Raw genomic sequence first — 17,862 nt, 5'->3', positions numbered from 1 at the left:
CAAAAATGCTTTATATACAATGTACAACACCTTGTGTATCACAAATTCAGGTATATTCCACATAAACATGAACGAAGGCTTTAGCAACAAACACACCATATTTAGGTTTGGGTCCCCAATCTAAATACAAACCTCAGACTCCGTTTAAAGAAATGGCCATTAATGAAAATTGGTAGCAATTTGAATTTTCAATCTAAAATCATAATCACAAACACGTTCTCAGCCAGAGACATCTCAATTTTGCGGCTGGACAGTTTGACAAGGAGAAACGTTCTTCTTATAACAGTAGCGGAGAGAAATTAGAATAAATTGATGATTAATCAGACAAGTATGCACTTTAAAACCAACAAATCATGAAAAGCAGTTGTAGATAAACTTTGAAGGAGTTTTTCGTACTTACCCTAACTAAAGCATCATCAATGATGTGATCTCGCCGGACTTTGAGCCTCAAGTATGGATTAAGTTGTTGTCCTTGTACTAGACTGTAAAGTACTGTGATTCGTCGTTCACTATACATGCGGATTCTGTTGTCATAGTAGAGGCCCAGATTCTTTGTTACAGCATTCAGGATAAAAGGACACGTCATAAAGGAGAATTTATTTTCAGTTTCTACTTTAAAGAAAGTATAGTCTTTGTCCATTTCAAGAACATCATTTAGTGGTTCATTAACAAATTCTTCAAATGGGATGAGAGGTTTCCTGCAATCAATAGTTTTTATACCAAGTTCTGTTTCTAGGGGGTCTACTCTAGGCCCTTTCTTATTTCTTCTCTCTTCGCCCAGCAGCTCTTGAAGGGTCAACTCACTGGATTCAGGGATGGGTTCATCATCTTCTTCTTCATTGTGATCTGTTTCAATCTCTCCTCCTACTACGTTTGCATAGTAAACCATTTTCAGGCATTTTGTGGCAGCCACGATGGCATCATCGTCATTAACTAGGTTGCGGCTGCTGAATTCATTACTTATAACTTTGTATGTAATGAGCTGCTGAAACGTTTCCATCATGCGTCGAATCTGTTCAGCGCTGTATCTTGACCAAAGTCGGATAAGCTTCGCTTGGGCTGCCAAAGGCAATTTACTCATTGCTTTGCAGAACAATGGTAGAGCCATTTCCAGGTATTCTGGGCTATGGAGATTACAATTCTCCATTACTATTATGAACAAATTGAGATAATTAGGATCCCGAGAATATACATTATGATAAGTTAAGTCACATTCCACATTTGGAGATAGGTAGACAAGTGCATTAAGAAAGGCAGTTTCTATTTTCTCATTAGAAAGTAACCTGTGATAGACCCGTCTTACTGCTTCAATGTCAAGAGACACCTCTTCTGGACCTAACCTGGGTATGTTGTTATCTCCTTGGGCACCATCACTTAACCTAGAAGAAGAAGCTGCCGATTCATCTTCCATAGCAGCAGCAGATGAAGCAGCTTTCTCCTTCTCATCCTCATCTTTGTCTTCATCTTTTTCTTGCAGGGATTTCAGCTCCTCTTTTGTGTGCTGTTTTGCTTTCCGGAAGCTCTGGACCAAGGCTTCAGCACTGGAAAACACTCTCCCAATCACACGAATTAGAGGAGAGTAGTCTTCTCTTGCTCGACATAATTCAAGAATTTCATACACCTTTTCTTCAGACAAGAAAGTCACATCTAGACAGAAAAACAAGGAAATTAGTGTACTGGCAATGTCATTCCAAATCTGAAATACATAGTAGGTCCGAGGGCCTCTGTGAGCAAAATTGCTGGAGAAGTGAGTCAAAATTATAAATGTTTAGGATCTAGCTCACACTACAAGTGATTCCTGGTATTTAGTAGAGCATCTATTCTGCGTACATAAACTTCCCAAATCTACTCATGATGCTGGATACACACGGTGCGTTCGTGCACTCGATTTTCCCATCGATTCGTTTATTTCCAACATGTCCGATTTGGATTTCGATGGATCGTTAGGTCGATTCGGCATACTTTGCATGCGAATCGACCTAACGATCCATCGAAATCCAAATCGGACATGTTGGAAATAAACGAATCGACGGGAAAATCGAGTGCACGAACGCACCGTGTGTATCCAGCATAACTTCCAGTTCAATCCCAAAAGCCTCAACTCTCCACTTGCATGTTTGTTCCAAACCAACGACCAATTGGTTAAATAACAGTTTTATCCCATTTACAAAACTTTAACTACATCAGCTCGAGTATTTTGGTGTCTACAATTTCCCTTTAAAGTGGCTTATAATTAAACAATGAAATATTTTAACCACTTTACATTCAGACCTCGCTTCCCCCTTATGGACCAAAGCAGTTTTGATGTTTTAGATATGTCCCCATTTAATTTTTTTTAACCATTTCTGCCGCCCGACCGTGAAGCTCACGTCCGGGCGGCTGCTCTGTTGTTGTTCGGCGCGCTCCCACGCCGCGGGTGCGCCCCCCGTGGTTTCCCCCGGTAGCACTGGGATCAGTGAACGGGAATATGGTTCCCGATCACCGATCCATGTCCCCAGCATAAAAACCGAAGCGCTTTTACTAGAGGCTTCAGTCTTTCTGCACGTAAAATTTTCCGCATCCCCTTGTGCTTCCGCTTAGCGAGAAGCACGAGGAGGAAAAAAAACTCAAGTTGGCCATCTTGTGGTCAAATAGTAAAACTACATCTACATATTTTTTACATTACAATTTACACGCATAACATTAAAAATTAACTGTTTATTTCCCACACCAAAATATTACCCAAATAAATTTTTAATGAAAAAAAAAAAAAAAAGTTACGTAAGGGTCTGATCTTTTAAAATATGCATCTGAAGGGGGTATACTACGAACAAGTTTTAAATTATAAGCTTGTAAATAGTGATGGACGCAAAACGGAAAAAATGCACCTTTATTTCCAAATAAAATATTGGCGCCATACATTGTGATAGGGACAAAATTTAAATGGTGTCATAACCGAGACAAACGGGCAAATAAAATACATAGGTTTTAATTATGGTAGCGTGTATTATCTTAAAGCTATAATGGCCAAAAACGGAGAAATAATTTTTGCCATGTTTTCTTATTAATCCTGTTAAAATGCATTTATAAAAAAATAATTCTTAGCAAAAGGTACCACCCCAAAGAAAGCCTAATTAGTGGCGGAAAAAACAAGATATAGATCAATAAATTGTGATAAGGAGTGATAAAGTTATTAACGAATGAATGGGAGGTGAAAATTGCTCTGATGCATAAGGGGAAAATGGTTAAAGACAAAATTAGGCTTTCATTGTATGGGGTTTTTTTTCTAACAATTTTGTGTTTTATGAATTTCAGTTTAAAAATAAAAAGCGCTACTGTAGATAAAACACCCGTTTTGTTTAGCTATTTCTACAGTTATCACAAAACTTAGATTATGTTCCTGTCAATTTATGGTGAGGATATTGGATTCTGACAATGCTACAGTGTGCATTTTTCACTATGCACTGAGAAAATAAAATCATTTTTAATGGTATAAATCTTACTGGCTCAGGGAACATATATTCCCTTTCACCAATAAGTACTGCAGCAGATAGTGCTGGAGGTGTGCACAGAAGCAATTCTTAACCATGCACATCTGTGCTATAGCTACAAGACTTATATCTACAACCTCATGGCCTATAAAGTCACAGAGGATGTAGATATACTGTAGTGGTGGATAAAGTGGTTAAGATTTAATTCCATACATATGTGAAAGTCATAAAGAAAGCACCTCCTTCCTTTTATTAAAGAGCCTCAGGGAGGGGGACACATTTGTGTAAAACCCTGGGGGTCTTATGGATTTTTTGCATTTTGTGCGTGCTTCAGCTATCCATAGACTGCTGGAATATGGGAATTTGGAAATCGTACGTGTGGGGCGAGTTTATTCGGTAGGAATTTTTTCCCCTTTAAAACGAGCACGTATTGCGCCCAAGAAATCACATACCTACGAACAACCATGTGCATCGCCAATGAAAGGCATTATGTACAATTTTGCAAAATCATATGCACTTTTAAACAGGTGTAGCCCCAGCCTCAATGTCCAAAAAATAGATGCGCAGCACAACCTGCTGGCGAGTAGCATTTCTCTCTTTGAGAGGGGGAATGCCAACTGGTTTACATTTAGGTCTCCAAGAACATACTTGCCTTGATACTGATATACAGTGTTTGAGAGGGTCTTACACTTTAACTGGGAGCAATCTTTGCTGGAGGAGAAATCTAATTTACACCTTCTCATTCTACTACTTTAAAATGCACCAATATGAACCACCAAGTCAACAGTGTACCACCCAGGTCAAAGCATTGGGGTAAGCACTTTGCAGCGCCTGACATAGGTGTCCATGTGAAGAGTCTTCTGTCTTCCCAGTCTACCATACAGCAGTAACTAGAAGTTGAGCAATTTAGGTCTGACTTGCTAAATAGTACAGTATAGGGGTTGCCTTGGTCAGAGGTGGGATGTCGCACGTCTATCTCTCTTTGTAGAACGAGCCACAGCGGCCGGCATGTTTTAAGATCTCCTCTACCACCCTCAGCCCAAACGCAACGGACCCGCTTCTCTAGCCCTTCCAAATAAGATGAATTAATGCAAAGTGAGCTGCTGCAGAAGCCATATACCTAGTCCAGCACCAGACACTGTGTCCTCACCTCTGTCACTCACACAGGTCAGCGTACATCAGCATCCCTCCAGTTTTCAATGCATTTCATGTGACATTGGGAGTCAGAGGGACACTGATGTAGGGGGGGGGGGGGGAATAATTTTAATGATGCACAAAAAAGACAACGCGTCTCACGAGTACTGGCCAGCTTCCTCAGGTCAATAAACAAGTGTCTAAGTCAGTAGCAGTCGTGAGTGTGGGTACCTTTTACCTGCAACGTTAAAAGAGGTGCTTGCACTTGCAACTGCTGTCTTTTTTTGTGCATCATAAAAATTATTTCTACCCATTTGGTTTGTTCATTGATGGAGGTAAGATCTAATTATTCCTATACCCCATGATTTAAAGTTAAGATATACTTTGGGTGCCTCCTACAAGTTTCCTTAGTTTGATGGATGAATGGGTAAGGTGGGGGGGGGGGGGGGGGGCTCAGTGGGGTAGAAGGTTAAATGAGGAGAAAGTGAAGCAGGCCATACACACATTGCCATAAATCAATTAAGTAATTTGACAGAAAATCTTGATCATTCGGTGGTGGGGTGGTTGATTGACAGCCCACAGCATTGCACTGCACTGAACAATGCAATGATACACGAGTACTGTAAGGTGTTCACCAATAAACCTAGCACAGTGATTTATTCTGGCATTTGGAACTCTCCAGTCGAAGTTTTTAAAGCAGCCTACACAATGATTTGCACTTTTTAGGTTTATCCCGTATGAGGTTGGATTGCAAGATATAAAGAGCGGGAGGCCTTATGGTTATTGGAATCTCATGCTATGTGAGCTGTCTGTGGGGTCTAGGCAGCCATAAATAAAGGTGAGAGCGGTTACCACAGGTGGTGGAACACAGAGTGGTGATACAGTAAAGGACAGCACTTAGTCGGTGCTAGAATTTATGGACTTACAGTCTATGCGATGACATTTTCCCTTGTCTCTCTTTGAGGTGCACTTGACTTTGAAGACGGAAGTGGAGAGAACACTTGCAAGTTGATATAATTTGGACATTTGTGTATCTAGTGGACTGTGAGGCAGCGCAGGTTTTTTTTTCTAATTTAATGCAATGCTACAGTTCAATAGGTTTTCAATACATTTCATGACAAACTATATTGAAAACCTATGTGCAGTGGGTAGAAGGATTAGATTCCTCTCTAACCAGATTCAGATCAGAGAGGGATAGATCTGTTTCCTACAATGAGTGGCAAACAAGTTTACCAGGAAGATGGCGGATCCCATACGGATTGGTGGCCAGAGGAGCAGCATCCCGTAGGTAAGTAGTGTGACGCTCACACCAACCCCCAAGGTCAAACTATCTAGACTGATTGACGCCATTAAAGGATACCTCAAGCGAAAAGGTACAGAAAATCATATGGTCGGTGTGCCAAGCATCTGCAGGATACCAGAGCCATTTGCAGAACAAACAGAGGGGGACGCAACCACATGGGAAGTGCAGTATGAGATTAGACACCTCCCCATCCTCCTGCATAATTTCTAGAAACCTAAGATTTTTCCCTCAGACGCTACTGATAAATCTGGCCCAGTGTATTTTATTCTAGCTACCCGGACATAGAACTGAAACAATATTTTCATCAGGAGGGTCAGAAAAAGATGGGGGTGCTGGTTGACAACTTAAAGAGGGGTGTTCGTGAACAACAGTGGAAGGAAGGAAGATTTACCTCCACTCCTGCCACCACAGACCTGTTTTGCTGGAAAGCTTATCACAACTTACAATGATGAAAATGTTACCTTTAAAGTCATCCCTAGGTTGCACTTCCTTCTTGTTCATCTTTCTCTCTGTGCACGAGTTGTTATGGGCACTTTTGGAGTTGTTCTCTAGATAAGACGAGCTTGTTCCTTTCTTGGAGGGATGAGGATCACAGAGTTTTGCATTAACCTTATATAAGTCGAGGGCCTTAATGGCTGCTGCATTGTTATCCATACGAAGAAAAGTAGGACAGGAAGCACAAAACTCATTCGTGCAGGAATCATTTCCACAACCCTCAGTTAACTGGTGGTAGTAGCGTTCTATTAGATGCTTTGCAGCTGCTCGCTTCCTGTAGCAAACATTCAAACAGGCATTTGGATTAGTACAGCTTTCAGAAACAAAGCTCATTCATATTGTTAGTAAAGCCGAGTTAGTTTAACACTTAAATAATAAACCCACGTTGAGTTGAAAGAATTGTAAAAGTTTAGAAGAGAGGTTATTTCCTAGCACAAAATATAGCACACAAAAAAAAAAAGTCGATTTAAAGGACAGATATAATGCACCCTAATCTAAAAGGTGCCCATCAAATGGTACAATGTTCAGAGTACAATCTTACCAAATCAATGTAGTAGAAGGGTAAACCGAGTGAAAGAACTTTGAATGGATAACTTTAGGTAGCCCCTCATATTACACAGAAGTGGCGTTATTATACAAAAAGATTGCATCATTAATGGGCACCTTACAAGAAATAAGTTAAATGACAACTGCAGTGAAAAGAATATGGAGGCTGCCATATTTATTTCCTTTTAAACAATACCAGATGCCTGGCAGCCCTGCTGATATATTTGGCTGCAGCAGTGTCTGAATAACACCATGAACAAGCATGTAGCTAATCTGATTAACACCTGACATGGTCAGAACACCTGCATGCTTGTTCATGGTCTATGGCTAAAAGTATCAAGCAGAGAGAATCAGCAGGATAACCAGTGGTATTCATTAAAAGGAAATAAATATGGCAGCCTCCAAATACCGTTGACTACAGTTGTCCTTTAATATTTTCAAACATGTAAAAGGAAAATGTTAACTGCTATTGAGAGTAATAAAACCTCACTAGAAGATTCCATCCTAACAATACAATAAAAAAAGGGCAAAATTACACAAAGTCGAAGATAAATTTAGCTATAGAACCTCACACTCACTAAAGTTTACCATAAGCATATAATTGGGTTAACAAAGGTTTTTGAAAACTTTTGTAATGTTTAAAACAATAAAAAAGAAACTTGCTGTCCACTATGAATTTCTGAAACTAGAAGCCCAAGCTGCATTACTTTTCTAGCCTGGAATCTGTACTTCAACTAGTTCAGCCCAGTATAGACAACCTAAGGATTGATTAAACACATACAATTTTGGCTGACCAATGAATATCCAATTTTACTACTGCCATGTAGGATGAAGGCCAACAGATTTTAAATACTATGAGTAAATTGTGTAGGTAAGCTTTCATACGAAACAGAAAAGGATCTGCAGACTTCAGTGGAGTTCATAAAAGCCGGTATTCTTTATTAGAAGAAAATCCATACAAAAAACATGTATACCCACAGGATCAAACTGATGTGTGTTGGACTTAACATGTACCTGAGAAAATTATACATCTCTAGGGCTTTCTCCAGCCCCCTCCAGGCTGATCGCTCCCCTCAGCATCTGCCTGCACCACCTAGATCCTCCGCAATTCTGGCCATAATGTCGTTCAGCTGGGCCGCGCATATGCAGTACGCCACAGACTAATGGACTTTACAGGCCGAACAGAGGAGGATCCAGGTGGTGCATGATGACAGCGAGGGAGCTATCAGCTTGGAGGGGGGCTGGAGGAAGCCCCAGGTATGTATAATTTTTTTTTTATATCCCCGTCTCAGGTTCCATTTTAGATGGACGGGATTTCCTCACTTGTGATTATACTGTGGTTGCTGGTCTTGTAAACCTTGTTTGCGAGTGTCAGCCATATCTTGCTTTGATGCTTTCATTGCCTTGCCATACTACACCATAAGGGGGCTTCCTGGTGTCTTTTTTTCTGGCCGCCTTTTGAAGATCAACAGGTCCCTTAGGAGTACTATACAATCCCTTACTGCATAGGCCAACCTGCACAGTGTGGCTGCACTCTCTCTTGTATGGAAGTAAACCGCAAATGTCTGAGGCCTCAGAGATGGAACTGAGGTGAATGGGGAGAAGCCTCTGGTAGATCCAGAGTCTTCCCTCTCTCAAGGTAATTATCTAAATGTGTGCATTTTCATTCATACAAGTTTTCTTTAAGAAAAAGATGGGTATAAAGGGGCCCATTCACTGGTCGAATTCAGCCTTCGATCGATTCAATCAAAATTTTGATCGATTGGCAGATCGATTTGCAGCCGATTTTGATCGATTTGATCTGACAGGATGGAAGGTCTAGGTTTCATCCTGAAATACATCAGATTTGACCTGACAGGCATCTGACAGAAATCTGATGGTCAAATCTGCTGCAAATCTATCAGTGTATGGCCACCTTAAGAGACTACAAAAGCAGCCATACATTTTTTGCAATTTTCATGTTGCTGAAAAATGTAACCATTGATTTATTTTTGTTGCTGAAAACCATTCACTATTTATTATTGTTGACAGCTGAATGAACCAGTCTGTATGTCAAACTAAGAAGGCTAATGTGCAGAATTCAGAGTTAAATTACACGTATCATTAATAATCTCACAAATGTATTCTCCTTTCAGGTTTGCTTTAAGAAAAGATTAGAAGAACTCTATGGGTTGATTCCACTACAGTGTTGCAGTTACTAGTAAATTGCAAACGAGCTTCCAGAAACATTTTCTGACTGAGCGTGAAGGAATGCTGCAAAAACAGCAAATTTCCTTCAAAATCACTTGGGAAATATTAAAGTAAATTGTGAACAAATCACAATCGCTTAGCATTTACAATTGCTAGTGGGACCCAGCCCTAACAGTGAATTGGTCATTAATTATGTTTTAACCACAATAATCAAATTACTGATGCAATTAAAAGAGTCTTGTGGACGCACCAATCTCCGGGGCTCTTTCTGTAGCTCAATACTTAGGGAATAATAAGACACCACTCAATGAGGCCTTTGAATCATGTGACCAAGATGATCACAGGGAAAGTTTGTTTTCTTTAATAAAGGGCAGGGAAGGGGTTAATGACTAACTGCAGATATATAATTCTTGCTAGCTCTCAGTGCATATTCCTCAGGCAACTGTTCCTGCCCAAGAGAGAGCTTGTGCACAAAAAGTTGACAAATTAATGTTAAACTGCAGCTGGCTAATGCAGCAAAACAAAAGTGCTCTGCACCATGAGGATTCCCCTTTTCAGAGAGCTGTAAATAATGATGCTGATGATGTGCAGTGCCACAAAAACATGTTCATGAACACTTTGATGCAGTGCCTGATATCACTGGAATGGAGTTGGGCTGTGCCCCACCACACAATTGCGACCAGCAGTGGTGCTGGGCCTGCTGCATTTGTGAGTGGACGTGAGTGCAACAAACAGGATAAATCAGGAACAGAACCACTTGTGTCGCGCCCCTCCCCCCCTCCCCCATTATTCCTTTAGATTGTAAGCTCGCAAGGGCAGGGCTCTCTCCCCAATTTGTGTTTTGGAATTTGTTATACTAGTTTTATTTGATGTTCCTTTTGTCACTAATTACCAATGATGTATTTGTTTCGATTCTGTATCACGTTACCAATTTTGTATACTGGTATGCACCATTACCCAGATTAGTTACTTTGTACAGCGCCACGGAATATGTTGGCGCTTTATAAATCAATAACAACAGGACATCATCTTCACATTGCTGCATGTACTCAGATTTCTTTCATAAGCCACTAAGTGACACAGGATAAAGAAATAAACGCTACACATAGTACAGTACACCTACAGAAAATGTATGTTTTGCATCAGGTATGTATAAATTATATGAGGGTTACATTAAGGATATGAAGTGACTGTTAGATTTTAAATGTTGCCATGGAAAGTCACATAGCAGGCACAGAGATAAGCTTTCTTTAAAGAGTACATTTGCAATGTCCGCAGATATGCAGAACATGGACTGAAGCCAACAGTTGCTTCTATAAATACACAAACTCAAGTATCACGTGCTTTGCTCACTTCAGTTTTTGACTTTTCAAGATGCCAGTCACTGCAATCTGTAGGACAGTCATGCTTGCTTAAAGCGCACAACATGCAGTGGAGGAAGATGCATAAAACTACATACTATACACATCAAAGCAGTGATGATCACACAAAGCAAGCAAAGCATAAACAGAAATAAAGCATCACTATACCCATAATAAAGAATGGCATATGTATTACTTGAAGGAACTACTTATAAATTGCACATCTGAGCATATTATAGTACCCATACCTATACATTTACTATGATTTAACATGTATGTAAAGTTGCTGTACAGCCAATTGTATGTAAACTAATCACTGGAAGTACAGTAATAGACAAAAATAGAAGTTTTCTTTTATTAGATATCTACCGTAAACAGACCTCGGCTGTACATAGAAAACCCATCATATAAAAAAAAAAATCAAAAAAAAAAACACTTGTGTGCCATAGCACAATTTTAACATAAAGCTGTCAATGATATGTATGCTGCCATTGTTTAGCTTCTATTACAATGCTGGTTGCCTGTCTGCAACAAAGACCCTGCTGGTTTTAAAACCAGACATATACAAATAAGTATTGTTAGAACACTTGATCTGAAAACTTGTCACAGGTGAGTGATTAAGAAAATATTATAGCAGAGAATCATCAACACAGCAAGCAAACCAGTTTTAAAGTCTGGTCAGTAATGGTAGTTTCCATGCTTCATGTCTGTTCTGTGTAGTGCAAGAACTTAGAGGCAACCGTTTCATGGACCCTTTGAAACCAAAGTATTCTAATGAACGCTAATTTTCCAAACGAAAAAGTTATACTAAGTCCTCCTCAATCCTCAGCATCTTTATGTTTGGACCATCACCACGATTAGGCATGAGCTTCACCGTTCAGATACAGAGTAAAACTTGCGGGCTGCGGCAGGAGGACAGTTTTTAATTTACTCTTGTAACCACCTATAGCTGATGAGCTCCACATCACGTTCTGGCTCTCAAATGCTTCTTATTTCAAGCCCAGATGGAAGTTTTGGGGAGACATGGAACGCGATAGAAGGCAACACGAGTATACGAATCGGCTATAGGCAGCAACAAGAGTACGTTGATTGCCCCCTGCCGCAGCCCACAAGTTTTACTTGGAATTCGGAATCAGAAAGGCAGAACTCCACAGAGCTCATGTCTAACCACAATGTGCAGTTTTATTGACCCACTGTGGTGATTGGGAGTGACATGGTCAGGCAAAACCATTTAGAGAGAAGTGAATACCTGCATACTAAAGCACCCTGGGTTAAAGAAAAAGATGGCCTAACAAGCAAGGGCCAATCCTCCACTGCTACAACACCTAGAAAATCCTTACAAGTGCCATTTTTTAGAGGCCTCATACCAAGTTTTCATAGGAAAGTATAGTATTCAGACAGATTTGTTTTTTTTAAATAAAGCTTTGGAAATGTATGACTGTTCTAGTACTCTGCACTGCAACTTGTAGCACATAAACTGACTGCCGAGAGAGAACTCACTGAAAGAACTGCAAATAACACCATGCTATATAGATGTATGCTAGAAAACATAAAACAAATGTTAGGCCTGGTGCACACCAGAGGAGTTTTTCTGAGCGTTTTGAGTTTTTGAAACCTCCTGCTAATGTTATCCTACGTGTCTATGCACACTGGAGCATATACAAGACTTTTTTGTAAAGAAAAAAACCCATAGCATTACATTGGGAAGAGCTTTTGAAACCTCTAGCGTTTGGGGAGCTTTTCTGGTGTGTCTCAGCCCTTACACTGACTTTTCTTCAGACTGTACAGTAACTTCTCTGATGGCAGCAACTGCTGAAGGTCTGCCTTCAGACTCAGGGCCACAAATTAGGCATCGGTTTTACAGACTTGTGCATTCTCACAGTATAGACTGTATGCAGGTCCCCTAGGAACCTGCATTCCATATAGCATATCAGTTTACATAGTGAGAAGGCACAAGATCAGTTTAACCTATGGGATTCCCTGCTCTGACTTAGAGAGAGTCTAAAGCCATTTAAATTACCTCTTTATTGCCCAGTTATCTTAAAGGACTTACGAGGCCAAAATGTCTAAAAAAAGCAAAGTACCTGTAAGCTGTTTAAATGCACGGAGGACGCCGTCCGCGCCCTCCGTGCAGTTCCGCCGGGTCCCCTTCCTGAGATCGCCCCCCGCGCCGACCCCGACCCCCCAGGCCGGGTCGGGCTCTCGTGCCGCTCTCAATATGGCCGCTTCCATTGGCCGCGGCTGCGCAGTCCGCCTGGCCGCGAGTGCGGCTGCGCAGCTCTACGGCCAACCCCCCGAACCACGCACTGTAGCGTGGATCGGAGGGGTTGGCCGTAGAGCTGCGCAGCCGCACTCGCGGCCATGCGGACTGCGCAGCCGTGGCCAATGGAAGCGGCCATATTGAGAGCGGCACGAGAGCCCGACCCGGCCTGGGGGGGTCGGGGTCGACGCGGGGGGCGATCTCAGGAAGGGGACCCGGCGGAACTGCACGGAGGGCGCGGACGGCGTCCTCCGTGCATTTAAACAGCTTACAGGTACTTTGCTTTTTTAGACATTTTGGCCTCGTAAGTCCTTTAAGCATAAACGAGGCATTTATCGCCCCAAAATCCTGGGGCAAAATTCCACTCCTTTCCAGGTCGTAGCTTTTGCTGTCCAGGGAGGCAGAGCCATGTGCAGTAGCTCTGCCTCAGTCCAGTCAATCTCCGCCTTTCCCTCCCCCTCTCAGTGAAAGAAGACTGAGGGGCAGGGAGAGGCAGAGATTGACTGGAACAGACGCAGACTGCGCAAAGCTCTGCCTCTTCCAGGAAGCAAAATTGTGCAATCACAGAATTTTGGCCCAGGGACAGGGCTGGAATTACCATAAGGCACTGTAGGCACTGCCTACAGGCCCCTGATGATGGAAAGGCGGCTAACTCCTCTCCCTGAGCGCCTCTCTCGGTCCTACCCTATACAGAGTCTTGGAGTATAAATGAGAGGTTACTCACCGGCCTCTTGGCATTCCACTGACAAGGTCTTCCTTCAGTCAAAGGCACATCTAGCTACTTAATACTGAGGTTCCTCTAGCTACCTATTACTTGGGGTCACCTCTAGCTACTTAATATTGAGGGTACTTCTGGCTACCTAATACTTAGGGGCATCTGTAGCTACCTATGACGGGCAAGGGAAGTAAGGGAGAAGTGACAGCCAGCACACTTGTGGTTCAGTGTTTGTAAGTTCATGGAGGGCGACACCTAAGGTGCCAGGACATCTGTGCCTATAGGCTCCTATAAGTTAAATCCAGGTCTGCCTGGGGAATTCAGGGGGGGATAAATACCTTGTTCTGCCCCGGGAATGCGGTGAATCAGCTATGATCTTAATGCTTAAAATAATTGGGCAATACAAAGGAGGTAATTTATATGGCTTCAGACTCTTAAGCTTTTATATAAGGTCCTACTACCAGTATTACATAAATCAACTGATAGAAAGTCTGAAATATAGATATGACCTCTTTATAGTTCTGCATATTCCACTGGCCACGAAAGAATGCAGCAGAAAGTATTTAACATAGTTTGAGATGACTTAATGGAGCAAGAGTTATGCAATAGGATGGCTTTTCAAGAAAAAGAATGATTCCAGGAACTGGAGAAGAATTGATGAAACAATAGTGAAAGTTTTGCTATACCTACATTAACTATGGGTAGTGTTTCCTTCTCATCACGGCTGGCACTACCATAGAAAAAAATGGGCAATTAGTCCCAGGGCCTCAGAGCCTGTAGGGGCCCTCAAGGTGTCCCTCCCCAATCTTAACTGTTGCTCCCCTAGGGACTCTGCAGAGTCTTTGGCAGAGTAGCGTCTCAACTGTGCTGGCGGGCAGGTGAGACACACTGAAAGACACTGCAGAGGTCCTAGGGAGCACAGTTAAGTTGGGAGGTGATTGGGGGTCAGCAGCCAGCTCAGAGGCCCAGGAGGGAAATTTGGCCACAACAAAGGGCCCCTAATGAAGCTTTTTGGTGGGGGTGGGTGTCTGTTGGGGGCCCCCGGATTTATTCTGCCCTGGGGCCCCACTGTTACTAGAACTGGCCCTGCTTCTCATGCCTACATTAGGTCAGGAGGGTTATGGTTCAATTACATCAGATCACAGTATTTGATCTCTTTTCACTAGATTCTATACCTTTCATCATTTAGCTGCAACTTTTAATAGTACAAACATGCTTTAAAGAGAGCTTGAACTCCCTGAACTAAAACGTAAGTACCTACTCTTATGTATATAAAATATTTGAAAAAAAATTTGCTGAGTCTAAAAATTAAAGTTTTAACTACTCTACCAATCAGTAAATTTAATTGCGGGCTAGAAGCTCTCTGCCTGCTCTCTTCACCCCCCCCCCCCCCACTCCGCTAAAGAGACTGAACTGTGGCTAAGGTGATGTGTATTCAGAGCAGGGAGGGGGAGCAGAATGAAGAGACAAGGCAAAGAGCTAATCCTGGCCGGCAACAATTACATTTGCCGATTAGTGGAGCAGTACAAGCTTTTACTGCTCTCTGCATTGAAAGTAAATGTAATTACACACAGGGAATGCTTTCTAATGTTCTTTTCAGGGCTGTGGAGTCGGTACAAAAATCGTCCGACTCCAACTCCGACGACTCAGTTTCTGAAACCACGACTCCAGGTACCCAAAATTGCTCAGACTCCGACTCCTCGACTCCGACTCCTTAGTCTAATACTTAACAGGGCTGTGGATTTTGTACAAAAATCATGCGACTCCGACTCCTCAGTTTCTGAAACCACGACTCCGGGTACCCAAAATTGCCCCGACTCCGACTCCACAGCCCTGGTTCTTTTATGTACCCAAGAGTAAGCACTTACATTTTTATAAAAGAATTGCTATGGCAACCAACTGTTCTGCAAAAGTTGTTCTGTCATTTTATGTTTAGCTTTCCATATCCGTTTGCAGAAAGCTATAAAAGTCTAAAATTGCTGAAGATCTCAAACAGCAATTTAAAATACAAAACAGAAATTAGTATTGTTGTATTCTCTACCATACTGCATGACACATTCCTTGCACAGAGCAGCAAGCATAGTAACGGAGTAAGCTCCAAATTCACACATCTACCAGGTATTATGCTGTTAGAGCATTAAGGTATACATAGATGAGCTAACTGCAAGTTTGGATTACTATAGCGTTACAAAACAGAGTTTTGCCTTCTTAAAACAGAAGGTATTGCCTTCTTAAAACAGAAGTTATAACAGAAGGCGCTTATTCACAGAGTGAGAATATGAGGTGTCCCACAGTGCATCACTGATGAATATGCAAATAGTCCCTTCTTTATCCCTGAAAGCCAAACACACCTCGAATCCCTTACACACTCCTAGAAGTTCTGGTTCACCATGAGCTGCTATGCAATCTGTAACTACAGCTTTACAAATCACCAATCCACAGCTAATTCATAAAATCAGTCTCCTCTCCCCAATCCTTAACATACATTTACAATATGGGAGGGTGAGGGTTGATTTCACTTCACGCCAAAAAGAGTTTCTAATTGACAAGCTTTATGAAGTTATGCTTGCATTTGAAAGACTGCACAGTAGTCTCTGGACTGAAGGGTCTCAAAAACAATTATGGCCTAACTCCAGCAACTCATTTGAACATTTGACAGTAAAAAAAAGGGTTACAACCCAGTTTGGCCATGGCTTTGATATGAATATTGGTAGTCCAGGGGACTGTTCACCTAAGCCAAGTTTAAAGAAGAACTGTAAAGTACCTGTAAAACAAACAGTTTCACTTACCTGAGGCTTCCCCAAGCAGCTGTCCTGTCCCGTGCCGGTCTTGCCCGAGCCTCCGTTCTCCCGCAACGGCTACTTTCGTTACCGCCGACTTGCAAGTCGGCGGCAACTGTGCCTGCGTGCCCCGGGCTACGCAAAGCTTTTTTCGCGTCCCAGCCCGCAATAGCATGCTGTGCTAATAGCGCAGAATGCTATAGCGAGCAGGAACGCATAGAAAGCTTTGCATAGCCCAGGGCGCACAGTCGCAGTCGACGGCAGTAACGAAAGTAGCTGGCGCGGGAGAACGGAGGCTCGGGCAGGACCGGCACGGGACAGGACAGCTGCTGGGGGCTTGGGGAAGCCTCAGGTAAGTGAAACTGTTTTACAGTTACTTTACAGTTCAGCTTTAAGGAGATCGACACTGATGTTAAGGTTTGTGTGATTAAGGACAGCAAATAACAATTGCTCCCTGGCCAGCATGTAAAGCAATAAAACAAATGTGGCATTGACTGCCAATGGAAGCTGATGTAATTAAGCTATACACTGGTTAACCTAGAGTAAACAAATTATCATGATAGGTAGAGTACTTAACATACAGCAGGAATCCGTAAACAATATGAAAAACAATCTAGAATGCCTTTTCTTGTTTATGGGTGATGTAAGACGACATAAAACAAATCAAGACAGTATGAACTATTTATTGTTATGCACACTACTTTTCATGCATTCAGTGTCATAACGGTCATTTGTAAAATAGTGCATCAATACTTACATTCGGCTATTTTCTAGGTTTTCTGAATTAAGATCTTCTGGTGATCTGTAAAAAATAAATCAGTGCTTATTCAGCAGCTGACACCTCCCCCATACTTTTAACACTTCTAATCATAAACAGGACAAAAACACAAAAACCAACGCAATGAAACCTCAGGCAGGTTTAACGAATGGGGATAGGTTTGACTTTCAGTGTAACATTCATGTTCAAACACTGCAAAGCCATTAAAATGATCAAGTGCAGCTAGGCACAAATAAAACCCAATAAATGAACAGGACGCCTGAGGAATCAAAATCCATCTACACATCCAACCATCCAATTTGATTTTCTGACCCACAGACTGCCACATAAACAAGTCATTTCCATCATTCTACTTACACCCATTCATGTTCCGTGGTTAGTACACAAGCTAGCATACTAAGTATGCTTCTACTTAATTGTAAGTGGCTGTGTATTTAATTCCTACTGATACCAGTTTAAGAAGCTCAGAAACACAGGAGCACCTAAAAAGTTGGTTTATCTTCTAAACAGAATCAGTAAGAGTTAAAGACATATGCTCTTGCAATTAAACAGACATTTTCAACGCACTTCTTAACTGTTTGTTTGTAGTAGATGGGGAAAATTAAGTCGTGGTTTGAGGCAACAGGGTCACTAATTAAAAAAACAAAAAAGACAAAGTAACGTAATTTCGGGGAATCTTAAGGACAGCACCCTGAGAGAGATGTTCCATCCCTAATTCACTGGACAGGCTCTGCACATTTAAATAAGATTGACAGGCAGTGATTGAGATATCTATCTATATCTCACTAGCATCAATAAAAAGACACCACAATGATGCTTCAAAAATATTT

The 17,862-nt window shown here is 41.7% G+C and overlaps 1 protein-coding gene across 4 annotated transcripts in view; it reads right to left on the bottom strand.

The window, feature by feature from the left end:
* The window catches only part of UBE3A (ubiquitin protein ligase E3A), a 61,864-nt gene that overhangs the window by 26,642 nt on the left and 17,360 nt on the right, over positions 1 to 17,862 (bottom strand). For 3 of the 4 annotated variants that reach the window (XM_068268172.1, XM_068268170.1, XM_068268171.1), the window contains 3 exons: positions 17,012 to 17,056; positions 6,369 to 6,676; positions 401 to 1,647 (listed from right to left, as the gene is read on the bottom strand). In XM_068268172.1, coding sequence (XP_068124273.1) covers positions 401 to 1,647; positions 6,369 to 6,676; positions 17,012 to 17,013 — 1,557 coding nt within the window. In that variant the 5' untranslated portion in view covers positions 17,014 to 17,056. The remainder of the gene's footprint in view (positions 1 to 400; positions 1,648 to 6,368; positions 6,677 to 17,011; positions 17,057 to 17,862) is intronic. The other variant, XM_068268173.1, reaches the window with a different exon arrangement.

The sequence above is a fragment of the Hyperolius riggenbachi genome, chromosome 2, assembly GCF_040937935.1.
Source record: "Hyperolius riggenbachi isolate aHypRig1 chromosome 2, aHypRig1.pri, whole genome shotgun sequence".
Taxonomy (NCBI): domain Eukaryota; kingdom Metazoa; phylum Chordata; class Amphibia; order Anura; family Hyperoliidae; genus Hyperolius; species Hyperolius riggenbachi.
Note: the sequence above shows the minus strand (reverse complement) of the source record. Positions and strands in the feature narration are given on the sequence as shown.